The following is a 15,713-nucleotide window of genomic DNA, read 5'->3' on the forward strand; positions in this document are numbered from 1 at the left end:
GTTTTTAGTGCAGGCTAAGACCCCTCCCTCACGCTCCCAAACAATCTCTGCCACAAATAAAGAAAAGCCCAAAGTATCCCACAGCCAAAAATACTACAAATTATCTGCTTCCAGGTTTTAGTTCTGTTTCCCTTTGCATGCAGTTTCTAATTTATCCAGAAAAGATCAGCTTATGCACTTCTCTAAAAACAAGAAATCTAGAAAAGTCAAACATGCAATACTCTTTAGCATAGGGCTGAAGCTACACCACATTTAACATTCAATACATCACACAAAGAAAAGATGAAGCAGGATAGCTCCTATTTGGCTAATTTAGTAAAGAATTCTACTATAGAATTGCGATAGGAATTAGTAGTTCCCAGGATCTCAGACACTCTGAAGCCCTTATTCACCCGCTGCTTCGAGTCCTCTGACACTTGGACCTCGAAACTGGGATTTTTGGTGCTCAGAGGAGTCGAATCTGCTGACGTTCTGTCAAAAATGGCAGAGGAGGCGTCCATGCTACTGATCTCTGCTGTTGGAGAGAAGTTGATACTCTGAAAAGAGACAAGAACAACCCTTTAAGAATTCTTTTTTTTTTTTTAATTAGCTTTGATTGAAATAAAGCTAAATTCTCAACATTCCTGCCAGCACCATCAGTGGTAAAACATCTGACTTTAGAGACAAAACAGCAGTGGAATGACAGCTTTGTGGACATATAGCCCATCTGGCACCACAGCTTCTTCAAACTTGTGCCTAAAATTGGTACATAAAGGTATGAACTTACAAGCTGAGAATGGGAGAGTATCTGACTGACGGTGAGGGAATCCTCCTCAGATGACTCATCTGAGTCTTCATGGACGACCTTGCTGAAACTGGGCATGCTGCTGGACAGCTGACTGTCCTCCAGAGGCTGGAGGTCACTTTGGTCCAAACTGTCCACAGAGCGCCGACGCACGCCCCAGTTAAAGTTGTCCGCAGTCTCTCCCTATGATAGCGAACAGCTGTGTTATTATTCACCAAGATTCTGGCTACAGTGTAATCTACTAACACAAACATGCAGCGCAAGTTCAGTAAAAAGGTAATCTAATCTTATTCACCAATCATATTCTTATATAAATCTCACTAAATTACAACTAAAAAGCCCCACTTTGCTTTTGAAACTGGTGGGGTTGCAACTATTTACAGGCTAATGTTCTCTAGATCTGAGTGCTTTTTTGGTCATACAAAATGCAGAATGCTTTTTAATTTGACAAGACTCCGAAGATGTCAGTCATCTTCTATAGTCCAGCATAGCTCCAACTCAACAGGTCAAACAAGGAAGACGAGTCATTCTCAGTTCCTGTTTAAACGGCTGTGTGGTGCAGTATTTCTGTGTGAACATGCAACATCAGAAAGACACATTCCAATTAATCTTCCCTGAATGTCACTGATTATAGTTAGCAAATGTCAACAATTCTGTAATTCATAAATCTAAAGGCTGGAATATAAGACTGATGTGTGCTACAAATAAACTGAAGAAACAGTGAGTTCAGTGCTTCGAGTGAGTATCTTTCTTGTCAATAAATGTGACAAAATCAGTTTTATAAACAGCACAGCATGCAAGAATACTCTGTGTTTCTGCCATCAGTTTGGTAGCTACTGTATTATCTGCACAAGCAAACACAGCAAGTGCAAGTGTAACATGACTAAACTCACCTGTAGCTCCTAGACAGCACAGACAAGAAAAACAGAGACAGAATCCATGTTACATGGAACATTTACGCTTCACCCAGCAGAATACTACAGTGCTATTCAGAAAGAAATAAGCTGTTTACGCTGTATTCTAACTGCTGCTGCTTTTGATTTATAAGCTTGCCAATGAAATCAAACAAGAGGTGACTCACCTCTCCATCTTCGAGCTCAACATCCAGAAAGTCAAAGTCTCTAAAGACTCTGAACTGCTGCTCTGAGGTTGTATCATCGGTGTTCTCCAGTTCTCGGGTACCGTCATCGGAGGACACCAGGCTGGGTTGGTGCTCCATGAGGTCCAGTTCCCCACAACTGGAAAAAATCACCTACACAAAATATATATATATATATATATATATATATATATATATATATATCAAGTTAAATGCAAAACTAAATGTTGTTAAAATTACAGTACTGCCAAAGCTCCTTTTAGATTACCGAAGGGTTTTTTGTGAGTCCCACTTCTTGTCCACACAGAGACAAAACATGCACCAGTTTTTCCCTGGTTCTTTTCTGCAAAAGGTAAACAGAGACATTTTGAGAAAAATGATTTCATTTAAATTATATCATATATATTATTATTTAACTCTAAATTGTCCCAAGGAGTGAGTGAGAGTGTGAATGGTTGTTTGTCTTGTTTGTCTCCATGGGGCCCTGTGAAGGACTTTCAAAGTGTCCAGGGTGTCCCCTGCCTCTAGCACAGTGACTGTTGGAGATTATGTCATAGGCGCATTTGATTGTTGTCCTGTTATACTAAAGTCAAATAAGACAATCTATGATGTGTTTTGTCTTGTCTTATTTAATAAAGCATTATTATAAACCAAATACATCACTGTGTTACAGATGCAATGTAAGAAATAGGCCAGCTTTCTAACCTGTGAAGACTGAGGCCTCTTCCAGCTGACTGGCACCAGGACGTTGTTGGAGGTGGATCCAGAGGAGGTAGAGGAGGTGCTGTGGGTCACTGCTGTTGTGACGCTCTTTGCATCATGGCCAGGCGAGCGTTGCAGATCATCGAAACGCCGACCAATCACCGGCGTCTAAATGCAAGCATACAGACGCAAACAAAAACTGTGACGATTCTGGAAAAGTACGAGGAGGAGAAAGTCCTCATCTGTTTCATTCATGTCACTTCCTGTTGTGTCTGGAATCCAAGATGAATGTAATGTGATCAGAGCTTCAACAAAAGTTGCCTTTGCTTTTCTTGATAGTTTTTCTTCTCTTCAATATTGTCTTTACCTCTTAAATCCAAAAACTTATGGGTACTCAGATATATTTAAATGGTTAGTCCTGTGTCTTGAATCTGAATAGCCAACACTTACTGCCTGCAAAAAAGTACATGTCACTGGTTCACATGCAACAAAAAAGGAGCAAGGACTTGACATCATTTCCTGCCATTCAAGAATTACACAAATAACTCCCTGTTCTGTTCCCACACACAAACGGCCCTCTGCTTATGTTTTTCACCACTCCCCAGCACAGTCCTTCTTGGCTAGTTGTGTTTACCTTTTGAGCTTTAAAGCTAATCTCAAGAGAACCTATTTAATAATAAATATAACCAACAAGGAAATGGAAGAAATGTTTCTGTTCCAAAAGGATAACCTCAGTAAGCACCACACCCTGGAAAATACTGGAGTGAAAAATACAAGGCAAAACATAGAAACATTATCCGATTGACAGGACAGAGAGACTTGTAAAACACTTTGAAAAATAAGTAGGACAAAGAGTCTCCCACCTCAGATATGTCAAAGTGAAAGTCCAGCGTTTTCCCAGGCAGGGCCTTAGAAGAACGGTCCCAGATTCGGCTGATGTCCTCATAGGGAAGGTCATTCTGGGATGAAGGCTGCACCAAACTGGCCGATCGAGAAACCACCAACTTCAGGATATTCAGCGCCTCCCTCCAATGGACAGTCTGCAGTAAACACAAACACAGATACACAGAGACACAGTCCCGTTTGTTTGTCCACTTTCAAAGAAAACCCTACACTGTCGCTGTAACTTGAAACTAACAAAAGCAATAAGAAAAAAATGACTGAAAATCAACTAATCAGATTTTGCTTTTAAATTGTGGTTCAACATAATTATTAAAAAAAACAACAACTAATGAACCTGGACATGACTGTCAGGATTTGGGTTTTCTTTGAGTTCCTTTTTGTATTTAGGGTTATTGGTTTTTCATGTTTCTGGTTATCCTGTGTTCTGTTTGGGTTTATTGTTTCTTTTATTTTGTTATTTGGTTGTCTTCATGTTTAGTTTTGTTTTTGCTTCTTGTGTCTTTGTATTCCTGTCATCATTCACTTGTCCTCAGCTTGTCTCTTGTTTTCCTGCCCCAAGTTTGTAATCACTCACCTGTGCCCACTTCTTCTAATTTCCTACAGTCTTTAAAATCTAGTCATTTCCCTCACTTGTCACTGGTCCGTTGTCAGTCCAAAGTGCTGTCTGGTTTTCCTCATGTCTTGCCTCTGGTGTTCGCTGCAGTTTAGTTTGTGTTAGTGTTTTGTATTTAGTTCTTGTTTGCTGCCATGTCAGCTTTTGGTTTTGTTTTCTTTATTTAAATAAATTAGTTTTTCTCCTAGAGCTCTCAGTGTCAGTCTGTGTATTGGATTCGCCTTACTCTTCACCAAACCCGACATTGACAAAAAGGATGGTACCTTTTTTAAAAAAAAATAATTTGCTGCACAACCTTTTGAGGCAATCAAGAGAGTTATGTAACTTTATGAGACTTCTGCTCCTGTTATTAGGTATTTTGGCCCACTACTTGTAAGCAAACTGCTCCAGTTCAAGTTTTTTTTTAAAATTATCATTATGTTGGTTTGATTTTGAAACCAGAGACAAAGAAAAACAAGATTGTATGAGAATTAACAAAGGCCTGACTTTAGACAGCCTGATTATAGTCTGAACGTGTCTACAAATGTACTGACAGAATACAAGTTTTTTTCCTTCTTTTCATGACAATTTACAGGAAAGACAGGGAACACAGAACTTCTTTTAACTGTCTTTTCATTTTATAACCCACTACATATGTACTAAAAAATATCAGCTATATCTGCAATTCTGTTGTTTTAAGCTTTAACTCACCTGGACAAACTTTTCTATTGTCTTGAGGACCTCTATGTTGAAGGGTTTGGCTTGAATTCCACTCAGTTCCATGTGACTCAGGAGGCTATAGATGATTTGTAAAAGTGTCTGCTGCATACTGGGAAGACCTTTCTCCAGCAGCTGTAACTTAAACAAATCTTAGTTTATGAAATGAATCCAAAACACTAAAAAAAAAAAAAAAATAGGATCAGCAGCACCAACCTCCGCCATGTAAGTGACCAGACTCAGGGTGATGTCTGAGAAAGCTTCATGGAGATACCGACACACCACGTTGACCCAGGAGAGGCAGTCTCGTGTGTAAGAGTGCGTTTTATACAGAGTCATGACATGAGCCAGGTTGGACAGCTTGGAATTCTTCTCCTCAAGGCATACCTGTTCAAAATAGTGCAGTGATGTCAAATAAAGCACAATGAGAAAAATCAGAGAGTGGAAACACTAACCAAGACAAACCTGGCTTATCTTCTCAGCAGCGTCTTGGCAAAAGGTTGTAGGCGCATCGAAGTTCTGCACAAGATGTGGGAGCAGGCAGAGAACATTCAAGGGAAAACCTAAAGAACAACAAAATGTTCAAAAATGTTCAGTGTATATCATGGAAATGATTCTCAACTACAACCACTCCGAGTTTCAGCTCAATAACTGAATCATAACCGTTTTTGTGTTGGCTAATGTTAATTAGCTGAGTGGCCATGTTAAGTTGGAGTGACTCCAGAGGTTAATCAGTTGCAGATGTACACCCAGTGATTACATTCTGAGTTTGATTAAAATCTGTCCAGTGGTTAATAAGATATTTTTAATGGGCAAACAGGGTTGATGCCAACAGTTATTGCCAATGTTTGAAGTAAAATATGGCCGAATGTGCAAAGATTAAAGTATGCGTTGGGGATGATGCTTAGCTACTACCACACCAAATTTTAGCTCAATATCTGCAAAGGTGCATGAGTTATAGCCATCTTGAATGGGGTTGACTCTAAAAGGTAATCAATTGTAAATGTTTATCCAATGATTACTTTCTGAGAGATTCATTAAAACCCATCCAGTGGTTCATGAGACATAATGTTAACAGTACTGACAAGCAAACACACACACAATTACACACACAAGTTCAGGTGATAATAAGACCTCATACCTATGGCTTGGGACGTGTCCACCACAGGGACTCTCGACACAGGTGTGAGCTGGCAAAAGAGCTGCAGCGTGAGGTCAGTGGTGGACACGGAGGTGAAGCCCTTCAACAACAGCTGCTGAAGCCCGGTGAAGCTGCTCCACTTCAGCTGGCCCTGCAGCTTCTCCAGCCTCTCCCTGTTCTCCTGTTTGTCCAGCGACATGTTGGCCATCAACTTATTCATCAGCCTTAAAGACATCTGATACTCAAACTCAAAGTCTGACTCCATGAGCGACACCGCCACCCAGAAGATGGTGGCCAGCAGGTTGCTGGGGTGGTTGATGCTCGTTGCATCGGTGACATTGTCTTTAGATGAAGATGAGCTGCTCATCTTGGCTAACAGAACCTGCTGCTCACAGGCTTGGATACGGTCCAGTGTGGCACTGCGAGGCGGGTCTGAACACCTGTCGGTTTCTCCAAACTTTTTGGGGACAGAAGAGCTCCTGTGATGCCGGCTCCTCTCTTCTCTTCTCAGGCCGAGCTGTCCTGTGCTCTTCCTGTTGGACAGCTGCTTGAAACTGGTGAGGAAATCTGGAGATGTGGCTCTGTAATGTTATAAAAAGGCATCAAAGTTAATGTATGTCTCAACTGAAAAGCCTTAAAAGAAGAAATACTTCAACAAGAGACCCAAACCTTGTCAAGAAAACCATGAGATCATTGTTCTTCAGACATTCAGCCAAGTTATCCACCACAGACTCCAGTGTGAGTAACACTTCCATCACATAGCCCTGAAAAAAAGAGAGATCAACTACTTTATTTATGTATGATGTACTTATTTGCTGTAAAGCAGAATAACTTTAAAATGTAGTCATTAATTGTTGATTTATTTTACTTTTTGGGGTCCATTTGTTGTAGGCAATAAAAGATCTGATGATATTGGAGGCAGTTCTTTGTACCTTGAAGCTCATTATTTTTGGCTTTTCAGATTTGACCTTCCATCTGATCTCTGATGTCTGGATGGATTATTCTGTCCACCAAAGCCCTGATCTTTTTTTAACATCTTTTACTTTTGTGTTCTTTTAGTTGACTTTTTATGTAACCAGTTTAATGATAGTGTCACAAAATTCTCAAATCATCTTTTCCTCAGTTTTTAACAACTGGGCTCAGAAAAAAAGGAAAACATGACATGAGGTAATTGTTTAATTAAAACTAAGAATAAAAAACTCTCAAAACACAAAGAAACACATATCATATATACATGCACAAACCCAAACATGTATTTTACATACACACATGCGTATTTTTCAATATTTAATAATACCTGTGTTTTTTCTGCAAACATATGTCATAATATCAGTAATCCATTTTATAAAAATTGTGGTAAAATACAGTAAATGTTTGTCAGGGATCTTTGGTAAGCATTTCTAAACACTGATCTGGTATTTATGAACATTCATTTTCACAGTTTTGAATGAAATCAGTTACATAAGCTGCTGTTGTTAAAACACTTAAGATGTCTTAAAACCAGTTTGTCACACAGAAAACGCACCATGCGAACACTCACGCACAAAGACGTGCACACTCACGTTCTTGGACAAGATGTCGATCTCTTGGGTTTTATTTGGTGAAAGAATCTTTAACAGGTGAAAGAACCCAATGAGCAGCTCTCATACCCACAGATACTATTTGTATGTTATTTTTTTTATTTATATAATGTACAATATGATATAAATCTTAAAACAAAAAAAAACAAACTGCGCTGGCCAAAGGAGTCACGTGTTTACTCCAAATGGGACAATAAATCAATAAACAGTAGGCTATAATGATACAGATGCAGTTTTCCAGTTTTGCCTCTGCTTCACCAGCAATTTTGATAAAGTATTTGTGTATTACTAAAATTATATTTACTAGTAATAAAGATGCAATAAAAGACATTCCTACATAAAGTTCCCCTAAACGGTTAAATGCATCAGTGTGCTCTGACTGACCTGCACTTCTTCTCCGTGTTCACCAATGACTTCCACCAGCCTCGAGAGGAGATCGGACACGGCATGTGCAGAGATTGGCTGATGAAGGGCTCGAAACAGCTGGAAGGAGCGACCGGCGTAGTGGCGAGACGAACTGCACAAGGCCGTCTGCAGGGCCACCTCGCTAAGCTGCTGCTCCAGAAGGAAATCTAACCGGGTCAGAGATGAGAAGGAGTCAGGTGTAAATATGGAGTTCTATTTTAGAATTACTTACTGAAAAGTAAAAACTCAAGGGTTACCTGACTTGGACTCTTTAAACACAGAAACCACATGTCGCAGAAAGTTCGTCAGCTGTTCGGTGCTTTTTGAGATTTGGTTCTTTGGTGAAATGTCTTCGTGGCACCACAGTGGTCCGTATGGTCTAAAGAAACATATATATTTTGGTTTATAGCAAAATTCAGGTGTTGTACTTCTATTTGGTTTGGTATACAAACCAAATATGATACAAGAAAATAATTTTATGTGTTTGGGAGCTTATATTTGGGCATATGAAGCCGCCACAAGTTTTCACTTTAGTGTGTGCTTGTGTGAGCACTGAGGATTTGAGTCTTTAGTATAATAAAGATGTGCTTCAAAGGTTGCTGTGTCCTACAGAACTCAAAAGAAGCAAATTTGGATGGAGAGGCATATCACATGCATCTTTTTAAAACAACAACAGAAAAAATGAGATTTTTAGTATGTACAATTAATCATAGTGATGTCTGCTGTGTCTTAATTTAAAGATAAAATCTATCAGTTCATGGAAGATTTAATTGTACTACATATGCAGCACCACTAGGTGGAAACCTGCATCAAGGAAACAGAACAAACATCAGTTGATATAAATGCTGTTTCTGACTGTGACTGGTAAAATGTCAAAGCTGCGTAATGCACGTTCAGTTGGTAAAATACAAAAAGGGAGAATGCATTTTTGTTGTTACCTTGTAATTAAAAACTCAATGAGCTTGTTTGCCTTTTCATTCATTTTTGTGGAGCCCACAAACTCCTCCATCTCCTGAGTAATCTCAGGCAGGTTGTTGCTGCTGCCCCCCAAACTCAGACTGGACGATGTGGATGAAGAGCTGAGACCGGAGTCTGGAACAGGAGACGCCTGACACTCCCGTAGGAAGTCAAAAATCCCTGAGCACAACAAAGAAACAAGCGAGCAATCACTAACTGGTTACACTCTAATATGTTATGTCTGGTATTTCCCAGTAGCTCGCTGCTAAAGATGGAAATTAGAGTAAGAAGTTAATTGAACAACATTAAAATAAATCCAATAAGCCTCGTCTACTAACTGCAATTGCTTAACAAGATGAAGCTGTCAACTTCCACTGCTGCTTTGACCGTAACTCAGTCACAGCACAATTTATTGCATTCTTGATAATTAGCAAAGCATGTTTGTTGTAAACCAAAAGGCAAGTACAACTTTAACACTGTGTCTAGACATTTTCAAAACAATTTATCAGTAGTGGGAGGGTGGGGAGGTTGCTTCGGTTGGGTAAACCAGATTATTGAAGCTTGAGCAGATGGCCCCAATTTAGGCAAGAGGACAGAAATAGCAGAATGGAATGCTTTAATCAAGACCTTTGATATCCACTGACTGCACTCAGCACTGCTTTTGGCACAGCGTCCAAATATTTTCTACCCTGATAAGAAAAATATCTATTGTCTTTACAGGAATGCTAGTTATCCCATACTGATGTTCAACTTTATATGAACCAAGAAGAAAAGCTGTGCCAAAAATGCCAACCTTCACAACCAACTGGACTCTAATCTCATTCAGGCTTTTAGTGAAGAACAAACTTATTTAACAGTATTTTTACCAGTAGGTGAATGTTCCGGGTTTGGCTTGCAGGTGAGAGTTTTAGCTACATGGATTTCCCGTGTCTGGAGTAAAACTGATGCGAGGGCCTGAAAGTTGTTGTTACACAGCAACGTGATGAGGAGGTGGAGGAGGAGATGTTTGCTGTGCTCAAACACCTCTGGGCGATAGTGATCCATACCTGTAAAGTAAACATAATTAGATCAGTTGATTTATGGCACTAAAAACCTGTTTTTGATAACCAAACAAAACAATAAGAGATGACAGCTATTTATTTATTTATTTATTTATTTAGGTGACTTCACCCAAAAACAGAGCATGGAGCAGTAAAGGAAGGTGCAGGGTCCAGTCCTCTCTCACACTGTGGTCAACAACCATCTCAGTCATGAAGATCACTGCAATATTACACCTACAGAAAATAAATAAGATATACTGTAAACTGTCTATTAAACAAAACACATTTGTCAAAAACAATTGTTCAGGAGTGACAAATTTAACAGGTTTTACATGCTCCAGTCTGACCTGTGCAGTGGTCCTCTGGGAGTGATGGTTTCTGGTAAAAAGTCCACCAGTGGAGCCCAACATCCTCCACTGAGAGGCATGGGCAGAGGATGAGGCTTGTTGGTCTCAATAACAACCGTCAGCCAATCAGCGTAGGGAGGCAGAGGTTCACCTGAGTGGTCACAGAACATCATTTTAAAACTCTTCACGTCTAATACGAGGCATAAGAGGACGTCTTAGGGTTTTATTTTTATTGTGAGGTTATTCATATTTACATGAGAACTATTTTAATCCAGTAGAGTTGCTTTTTTGGTCACAAGCTGCAGTGAAGAAGTTTTGAACTTTACTACTTAAGTTTCAAAGCCATTTCTCACAGACGCCTTTTAAAAGCCAAAGGCCATTCTGCACACTGCTCATGCATTATAAATGACACTGTCCTGGTTACCGTCTCACCCTCCAAGCCAAGCTTGTATTTTTCACATGCACCAAACTACGACAACTGCCTCATTTCTTAGAGTGTTTAATATAGATAAATACTCACTTTTATCTTCATCGTAGGATCCTCCTGAACTGCTACTGTATCGTGATTCCAGACGGTTGTGTGCTCTCATTATGTGACCAAGTCTAAGATTAGAAATATACAGGTGTTGTCATAACCTGCAGTTAATTAAAAATACAAGAATTAAGACATGATTGCATACTTTACCTCTCCTCATTCTCTTTATTGGTCTTTGTATTGTCTGTGTCAGGAAAGCTTTCCTGGCCTGCGACCACAGTGTTGCTGCTTGATGTAGTTCCTAAAAATGAACCAAAATCATACCTATCATTCGCAACATGTTCAAAAAACTTTTACAAATATCAAAGACAAAGTATCCAAAAAGTGAACGTTTTCCTTGGGCTGTTCACAAAATGATTCTACTAGGAAGATTTTAAAGTTAAAGCTACATTTATTTTAGTTACAGTAGTCAGAAGTGGTCTGTAGGTAAACATGTCAGGCTTGGAAATTTGAAAAAAAGGTTGTGGTGGTCTCCGAAGAGGATGAAAAAATAGTACCTGAAGCCGCTGCAGAGGTTTTGCTTGTGGCAGTGAAGCGATAAAAAGGAGGGCTGTCACAGTGTTGCACCACAGGGTTGACTGGGTCTGTTTGTTGTAACTCAAATAACAACTCCTCCATGGTTTGTATTGTGTTATTTCGGCAGAGATAGATCACCACCTTCTTGATCTGAAAAAAAAAAAAGATCTGTAAGAATTGGTAAAGAATAAAAAACACTTAATAATATTTTATAGCAGGCTTCAATCTCTTACATATGGGAGAAGAGGCGTGTCACTGCTGACGCCACAAAAACTGATAAGGAACTGCAGCATGGTTCTCAAGTTGTTGCTCCAATTATCATTGTCGACGAGAGCATTCCAGGCGTTTTCCATTTCTGATCCAGGCAGATCATCTCCGTACTAACCAGGGTGGTAAAAGTCAACATACTGACATGTTAGCTGCTTTATACACAGATCACACTAACACTTTGTCATTTAAAAAAATAAACATGACTATACCTTGGCCGTCATGAACATAAGGTTATTGAGAACCATTGACGTAGCTTGTAAGGATCCCCAGCCAGCACCTTTCAGCTGGTGGGATGAGTCTGTGCTGGTCAGCTGGCAGGAAGAGTCATAGCTTGGGGTGGACGGAGTAAGGACGGGAACCAGCAAGCCGCTATCCACTAGCTCAATGTTGCTGAGCCAGGGCAAGAGGTATGTTAGCATGATCTGCCTTCCATTTGAATGAGTGGTGGGGAACCTCTGGCTGACCTCTGGAACAAAGAAGAAAATGGTAATATTTATATTAAAGTGGCACCATATTAAAATGCATTATTGTGATTTGCATAATAATAAAACATGTGAAATACTCCCAGTTTTACAATAACTGTGAGCATTATTTGCAATAACTTTCACATGAGATATCTCAAGGCAAATTTTGTATTCCAGAGTTTGGTTAAAATGTATATAAAAAAAATGTCAGCAGTGAACGAAAAAAAAAAAAGAAAGAATGAAGAATGTACCTTTGGAAGATCAATGAAAAGCCAAGAGAATATGTCAAACCCATGAAAGTATTACAACATAAAAACAAAACAAACACTGAAATACAATAAAAATCAGTGGACTAACTATCCACCAAACACAAAAATACAACAGCATCAGCTACCTGAGAACAAAGGAAGTGTGAGTTCAGGGTACATTCTGGCCAGCTGACTGGAGAGCTGAGGCAGCGAGACGCTGTAAAGAGGTGGCAGTGGGCCATGGGTGCCATACAGGACACTAGTTGGTTTTACCTCTGCCATCTTCTTGGAGTACAGGAACAACTTAGCTTCAAGAATCTGTTTTAAAGAAGAGGAGTGTGTCAGATGGACTGTAATCTCTATCATCACATGATTTGTAAATTTGCTTAAATTTTAAGCAAGAATGAAACCAGAAGGAGGTATTTGTAGTCTGATCAACAATCAAATTTGACTTTAGTTAAAAAAAGAAATCTTTAAAATGCATCTGCAGTCAAACAAAGACCTGTACATGAAACAGAAAGTAATAAAACCCCCTTCATATCAGTCATTAGATTACAGTTGATGGGTTTTCAGATTTCCGTACTCCTATATATCAACAACTCAATGAACAATTGTCCTGCTTCTTACCTGCATCAGCTGCATTGAAATCTCATAGATTTCTCTGCTGGTGCTTGATGCTTTGAAGAGCACCAGATTCAGCAGTGTTACAATGTCACATGGGTAGTTTTTGCTGGTGAAGACAAAGAAAAAAACCCAACATACGATTAAAAAAAGTGTGTATTTCCTGACATGTTTAAGCTGGGAGGTAGACAGTTGTATAAAACAGTGAGTCCTGAAAGCGGAATAGAGGAGGTAACACGTGGAGATTCAGTGATTTCCTCATGTGGACAAGCAATCTTACGTGCCCCACAGAAGCGAAACAGAGATTGCAATATATTGTACCTGCTGCCAAAGACTGTAGCGATGGCTTTAAAGCAGCCTGAGGCGAGCTGGTGGGAGCCTGTGTAGCAGCGATCCACAGCCCAGTTGATTAGATTAACCTGGTCAGTATTAAGCTCCAGGAGCAGGATGATGACTTCACAGCCAAGCTGATGAACCTGAGACAAGAGCAGAAACCACAGACCTACTTAAAATGTATCTCTTCACTGAAGCTAAGTGTGTTGGGTTTGATAAAAAAATAATAGTGCATGTTTACCACAGATTAAGTTGCACCGAAGAAATGATTCATTATATTCATTGGCAATATGCCTAATTAATTCGTCTGCTCAAGTCACATAATGGATTTTCTTTGACGAAGAATGCATAAAATAAACACACAGTTGCTTTATCTTGTCTCACAGTAGAGACATTAAACAAGTTTACTTAAAACAAAAGTGCCCTTCACTACTTGCCAGCACTTCTGTATGATAATAAAGAAAAGTTGGCAAGCACTACAGCTGACCTTTTAAAAAGCAGGCTTAAGCCTGTTATCATATGGGTCAGCGCTTTATTTAAATGCACCACAGTGGTAAAAGACTGAATACAGACCCGCTGATCCTGGCAGGCTAAAATATTATCCAGCCACTTGTACAGGTATCCATCTTGAGACAAGCCAACGTTATCAAAAACGGGCCCACAGCACAGTACAGCAGACATGGCCTGGAAAACAGACAGTCACATCTGCTCACAGCTGAAAATGGACTGTTCACCAACACATACACATATAGATATATATTTAAGTGTGTGTTTGTGTGCGTGTGTATACATATGTATTGCCTGCAGCCAAAGGTGAAGGCAGAGCAATAATCTTTTTGCCCGTGTTTGTGTGTCTGTTTGTTACCAAAGCATCTCATGAAAGACTAGATAGATTTTAATAAAACTTTCATTAAGTAATCATTTAATGTGTGTCTACAACTGATTATTGTTTGGATTCAGACCAATTCCATTTTCTAGCAACATCACATAAGAGTGTGCATAACGTTATTTTCCAGATTTGAGCAAAACAGCTACAACTCCATCATTTTTCATCATTAAAGAGGAGATGATCTTAGTCCAAAAGTCTGGCCTTTAATTCCTTTTTCAGATTTTGACAAAGCAACGTGTAATCTGAAATTGTCCACAAGACACAACCCAGTGAATTTTTTACCCTTAGTAACCTTGAACAAATGACTCAGAAGGGGCTGTATTTTTACCTTCAGTGCACAATACTGATATCTTGTGATCTGGTGATTCCTGTCACTGTAGCGGTCCAGAGGAGTAAACATGACACTGAAAGGACCTGCCCACTGACTGAAGAGGATGAAGAGGTGATGCCGAAGGCTCTGCTGTGGGAACAGGAAGCGCCTGTGGTGCACTACAGAATAAAACAAAAAAAGCTGATTGTAGTTTGCACATTAGGAAGTTGTAGAATTGACATAAATGTCCAGGCATCTTAACTAACTACTAAAACTGAAATTCGAATGACGATAATAAGATGCTGATGTTCCTTGACAGCATATTAGCCTTTCAATGGAGCCCTCTGAATGCTTGAAAACATGAGTCATCACCTGCATTTGCTAGTTCTGTCCTTACGCTGTACTATTCTTGGATCTACTCTGAACAGGCAATGCTCAGATCAAGTTCTGTTCCAGGAGTACAGTGCTGTATGTGTTTTCTGTCTAAGAGATTTTAAATAACAAGAAGGGGCTCTAAGGTTGAGCCAATGGTGGAGGTACCTGGTACACATTGGATAAAGTTGGCCACCATGGCGCTGAAGTGAGCTCGAATGTCTTTGAGGATCTCGGCATCTTTGTCATTCTCAGCCTCCAGAAGCATTCGAGTTAGATCCACATATTCCAAGAACAGAGCACCAACAGCAAGGGTGTCACGTTCCAGAGCTCCATTTGTACTGCAGGGTGAACAAGGGGCATTTAATGAAGAGAAATCACAAACTGTTCGTCATGCAACTAGAAAGCAGTGTTACTAAGCTGTGACTACTCGTGTTTTGGAATGAATTTCAGTTATTGCCACGCTTGCCTGTCACTGATGACACCTGCATCAGCCAAAAGCTCAAAGATACGCAGCAACTGCAGTCTGAGGAGGTCTCGACGCTCACGGCGCTTCTTGTTCTGCAAAAGGTTAAGAACCAAAGCTGTGAAACATACCAGCTCTCTTGTCAAGTCCAACAACAAGTTCAGTCAAATGATCTGTATTTTGCTTTTATGTGTTGTGCTTCAAGTATCACTAACAAACCTCAGGTCGTCTCTCTAATGCCTCTTTCATGAGGGGATGCAACTCCTCCACAAGCTCCCTGTGTGCAGATAGTGAAAATATTAAGTTGCCTTGTGCTATTTCTTTTTTTCCAAAGGAAAACATTTGAGCAGTGAAATACGAGCTCTAGGAAGCAATTTGGTTGCAAATATAAACGGTGATTAGACGCCACTCAGGCATAATCC

At 39.8% G+C, this 15,713-nt stretch overlaps 1 protein-coding gene across 11 annotated transcripts in view; it reads right to left on the reverse strand.

Annotated features, from left to right (window-relative positions):
• Positions 1–15,713, reverse strand: part of frya (furry homolog a (Drosophila)) — a 50,213-nt gene that overhangs the window by 5,188 nt on the left and 29,312 nt on the right. For 5 of the 11 annotated variants that reach the window (XM_017416313.2, XM_017416304.3, XM_017416306.3 and 2 more), the window contains exons 24-55: positions 15,511–15,568; positions 15,295–15,386; positions 14,994–15,166; positions 14,472–14,632; positions 13,828–13,938; positions 13,243–13,397; positions 12,928–13,030; positions 12,447–12,618; positions 11,798–12,054; positions 11,552–11,698; positions 11,300–11,468; positions 10,953–11,043; positions 10,788–10,870; positions 10,268–10,418; positions 10,051–10,154; positions 9,747–9,926; positions 8,862–9,060; positions 8,181–8,302; positions 7,903–8,090; positions 7,501–7,548; positions 6,608–6,702; positions 5,939–6,519; positions 5,263–5,360; positions 5,014–5,184; positions 4,792–4,932; positions 3,449–3,625; positions 2,589–2,753; positions 2,152–2,226; positions 1,866–2,036; positions 1,678–1,686; positions 767–967; positions 393–536 (exon numbers count right to left, since the gene is read on the reverse strand). In XM_017416313.2, the coding sequence (XP_017271802.1) occupies positions 393–536; positions 767–967; positions 1,678–1,686; positions 1,866–2,036; positions 2,152–2,226; positions 2,589–2,753; positions 3,449–3,625; positions 4,792–4,932; positions 5,014–5,184; positions 5,263–5,360; positions 5,939–6,519; positions 6,608–6,702; positions 7,501–7,548; positions 7,903–8,090; positions 8,181–8,302; positions 8,862–9,060; positions 9,747–9,926; positions 10,051–10,154; positions 10,268–10,418; positions 10,788–10,870; positions 10,953–11,043; positions 11,300–11,468; positions 11,552–11,698; positions 11,798–12,054; positions 12,447–12,618; positions 12,928–13,030; positions 13,243–13,397; positions 13,828–13,938; positions 14,472–14,632; positions 14,994–15,166; positions 15,295–15,386; positions 15,511–15,568 (4,792 nt within the window). The remainder of the gene's footprint in view (positions 1–392; positions 537–766; positions 968–1,677; positions 1,687–1,865; positions 2,037–2,151; positions 2,227–2,588; positions 2,754–3,448; positions 3,626–4,791; positions 4,933–5,013; positions 5,185–5,262; positions 5,361–5,938; positions 6,520–6,607; positions 6,703–7,500; positions 7,549–7,902; positions 8,091–8,180; positions 8,303–8,861; positions 9,061–9,746; positions 9,927–10,050; positions 10,155–10,267; positions 10,419–10,787; positions 10,871–10,952; positions 11,044–11,299; positions 11,469–11,551; positions 11,699–11,797; positions 12,055–12,446; positions 12,619–12,927; positions 13,031–13,242; positions 13,398–13,827; positions 13,939–14,471; positions 14,633–14,993; positions 15,167–15,294; positions 15,387–15,510; positions 15,569–15,713) is intronic. The other 6 variants (XM_017416308.3, XM_017416315.3, XM_017416312.3 and 3 more) reach the window with 3 other exon arrangements.

The sequence above is a fragment of the Kryptolebias marmoratus genome, linkage group LG2 (genome assembly GCF_001649575.2).
Source record: "Kryptolebias marmoratus isolate JLee-2015 linkage group LG2, ASM164957v2, whole genome shotgun sequence".
Classification (NCBI taxonomy): domain Eukaryota; kingdom Metazoa; phylum Chordata; class Actinopteri; order Cyprinodontiformes; family Rivulidae; genus Kryptolebias; species Kryptolebias marmoratus.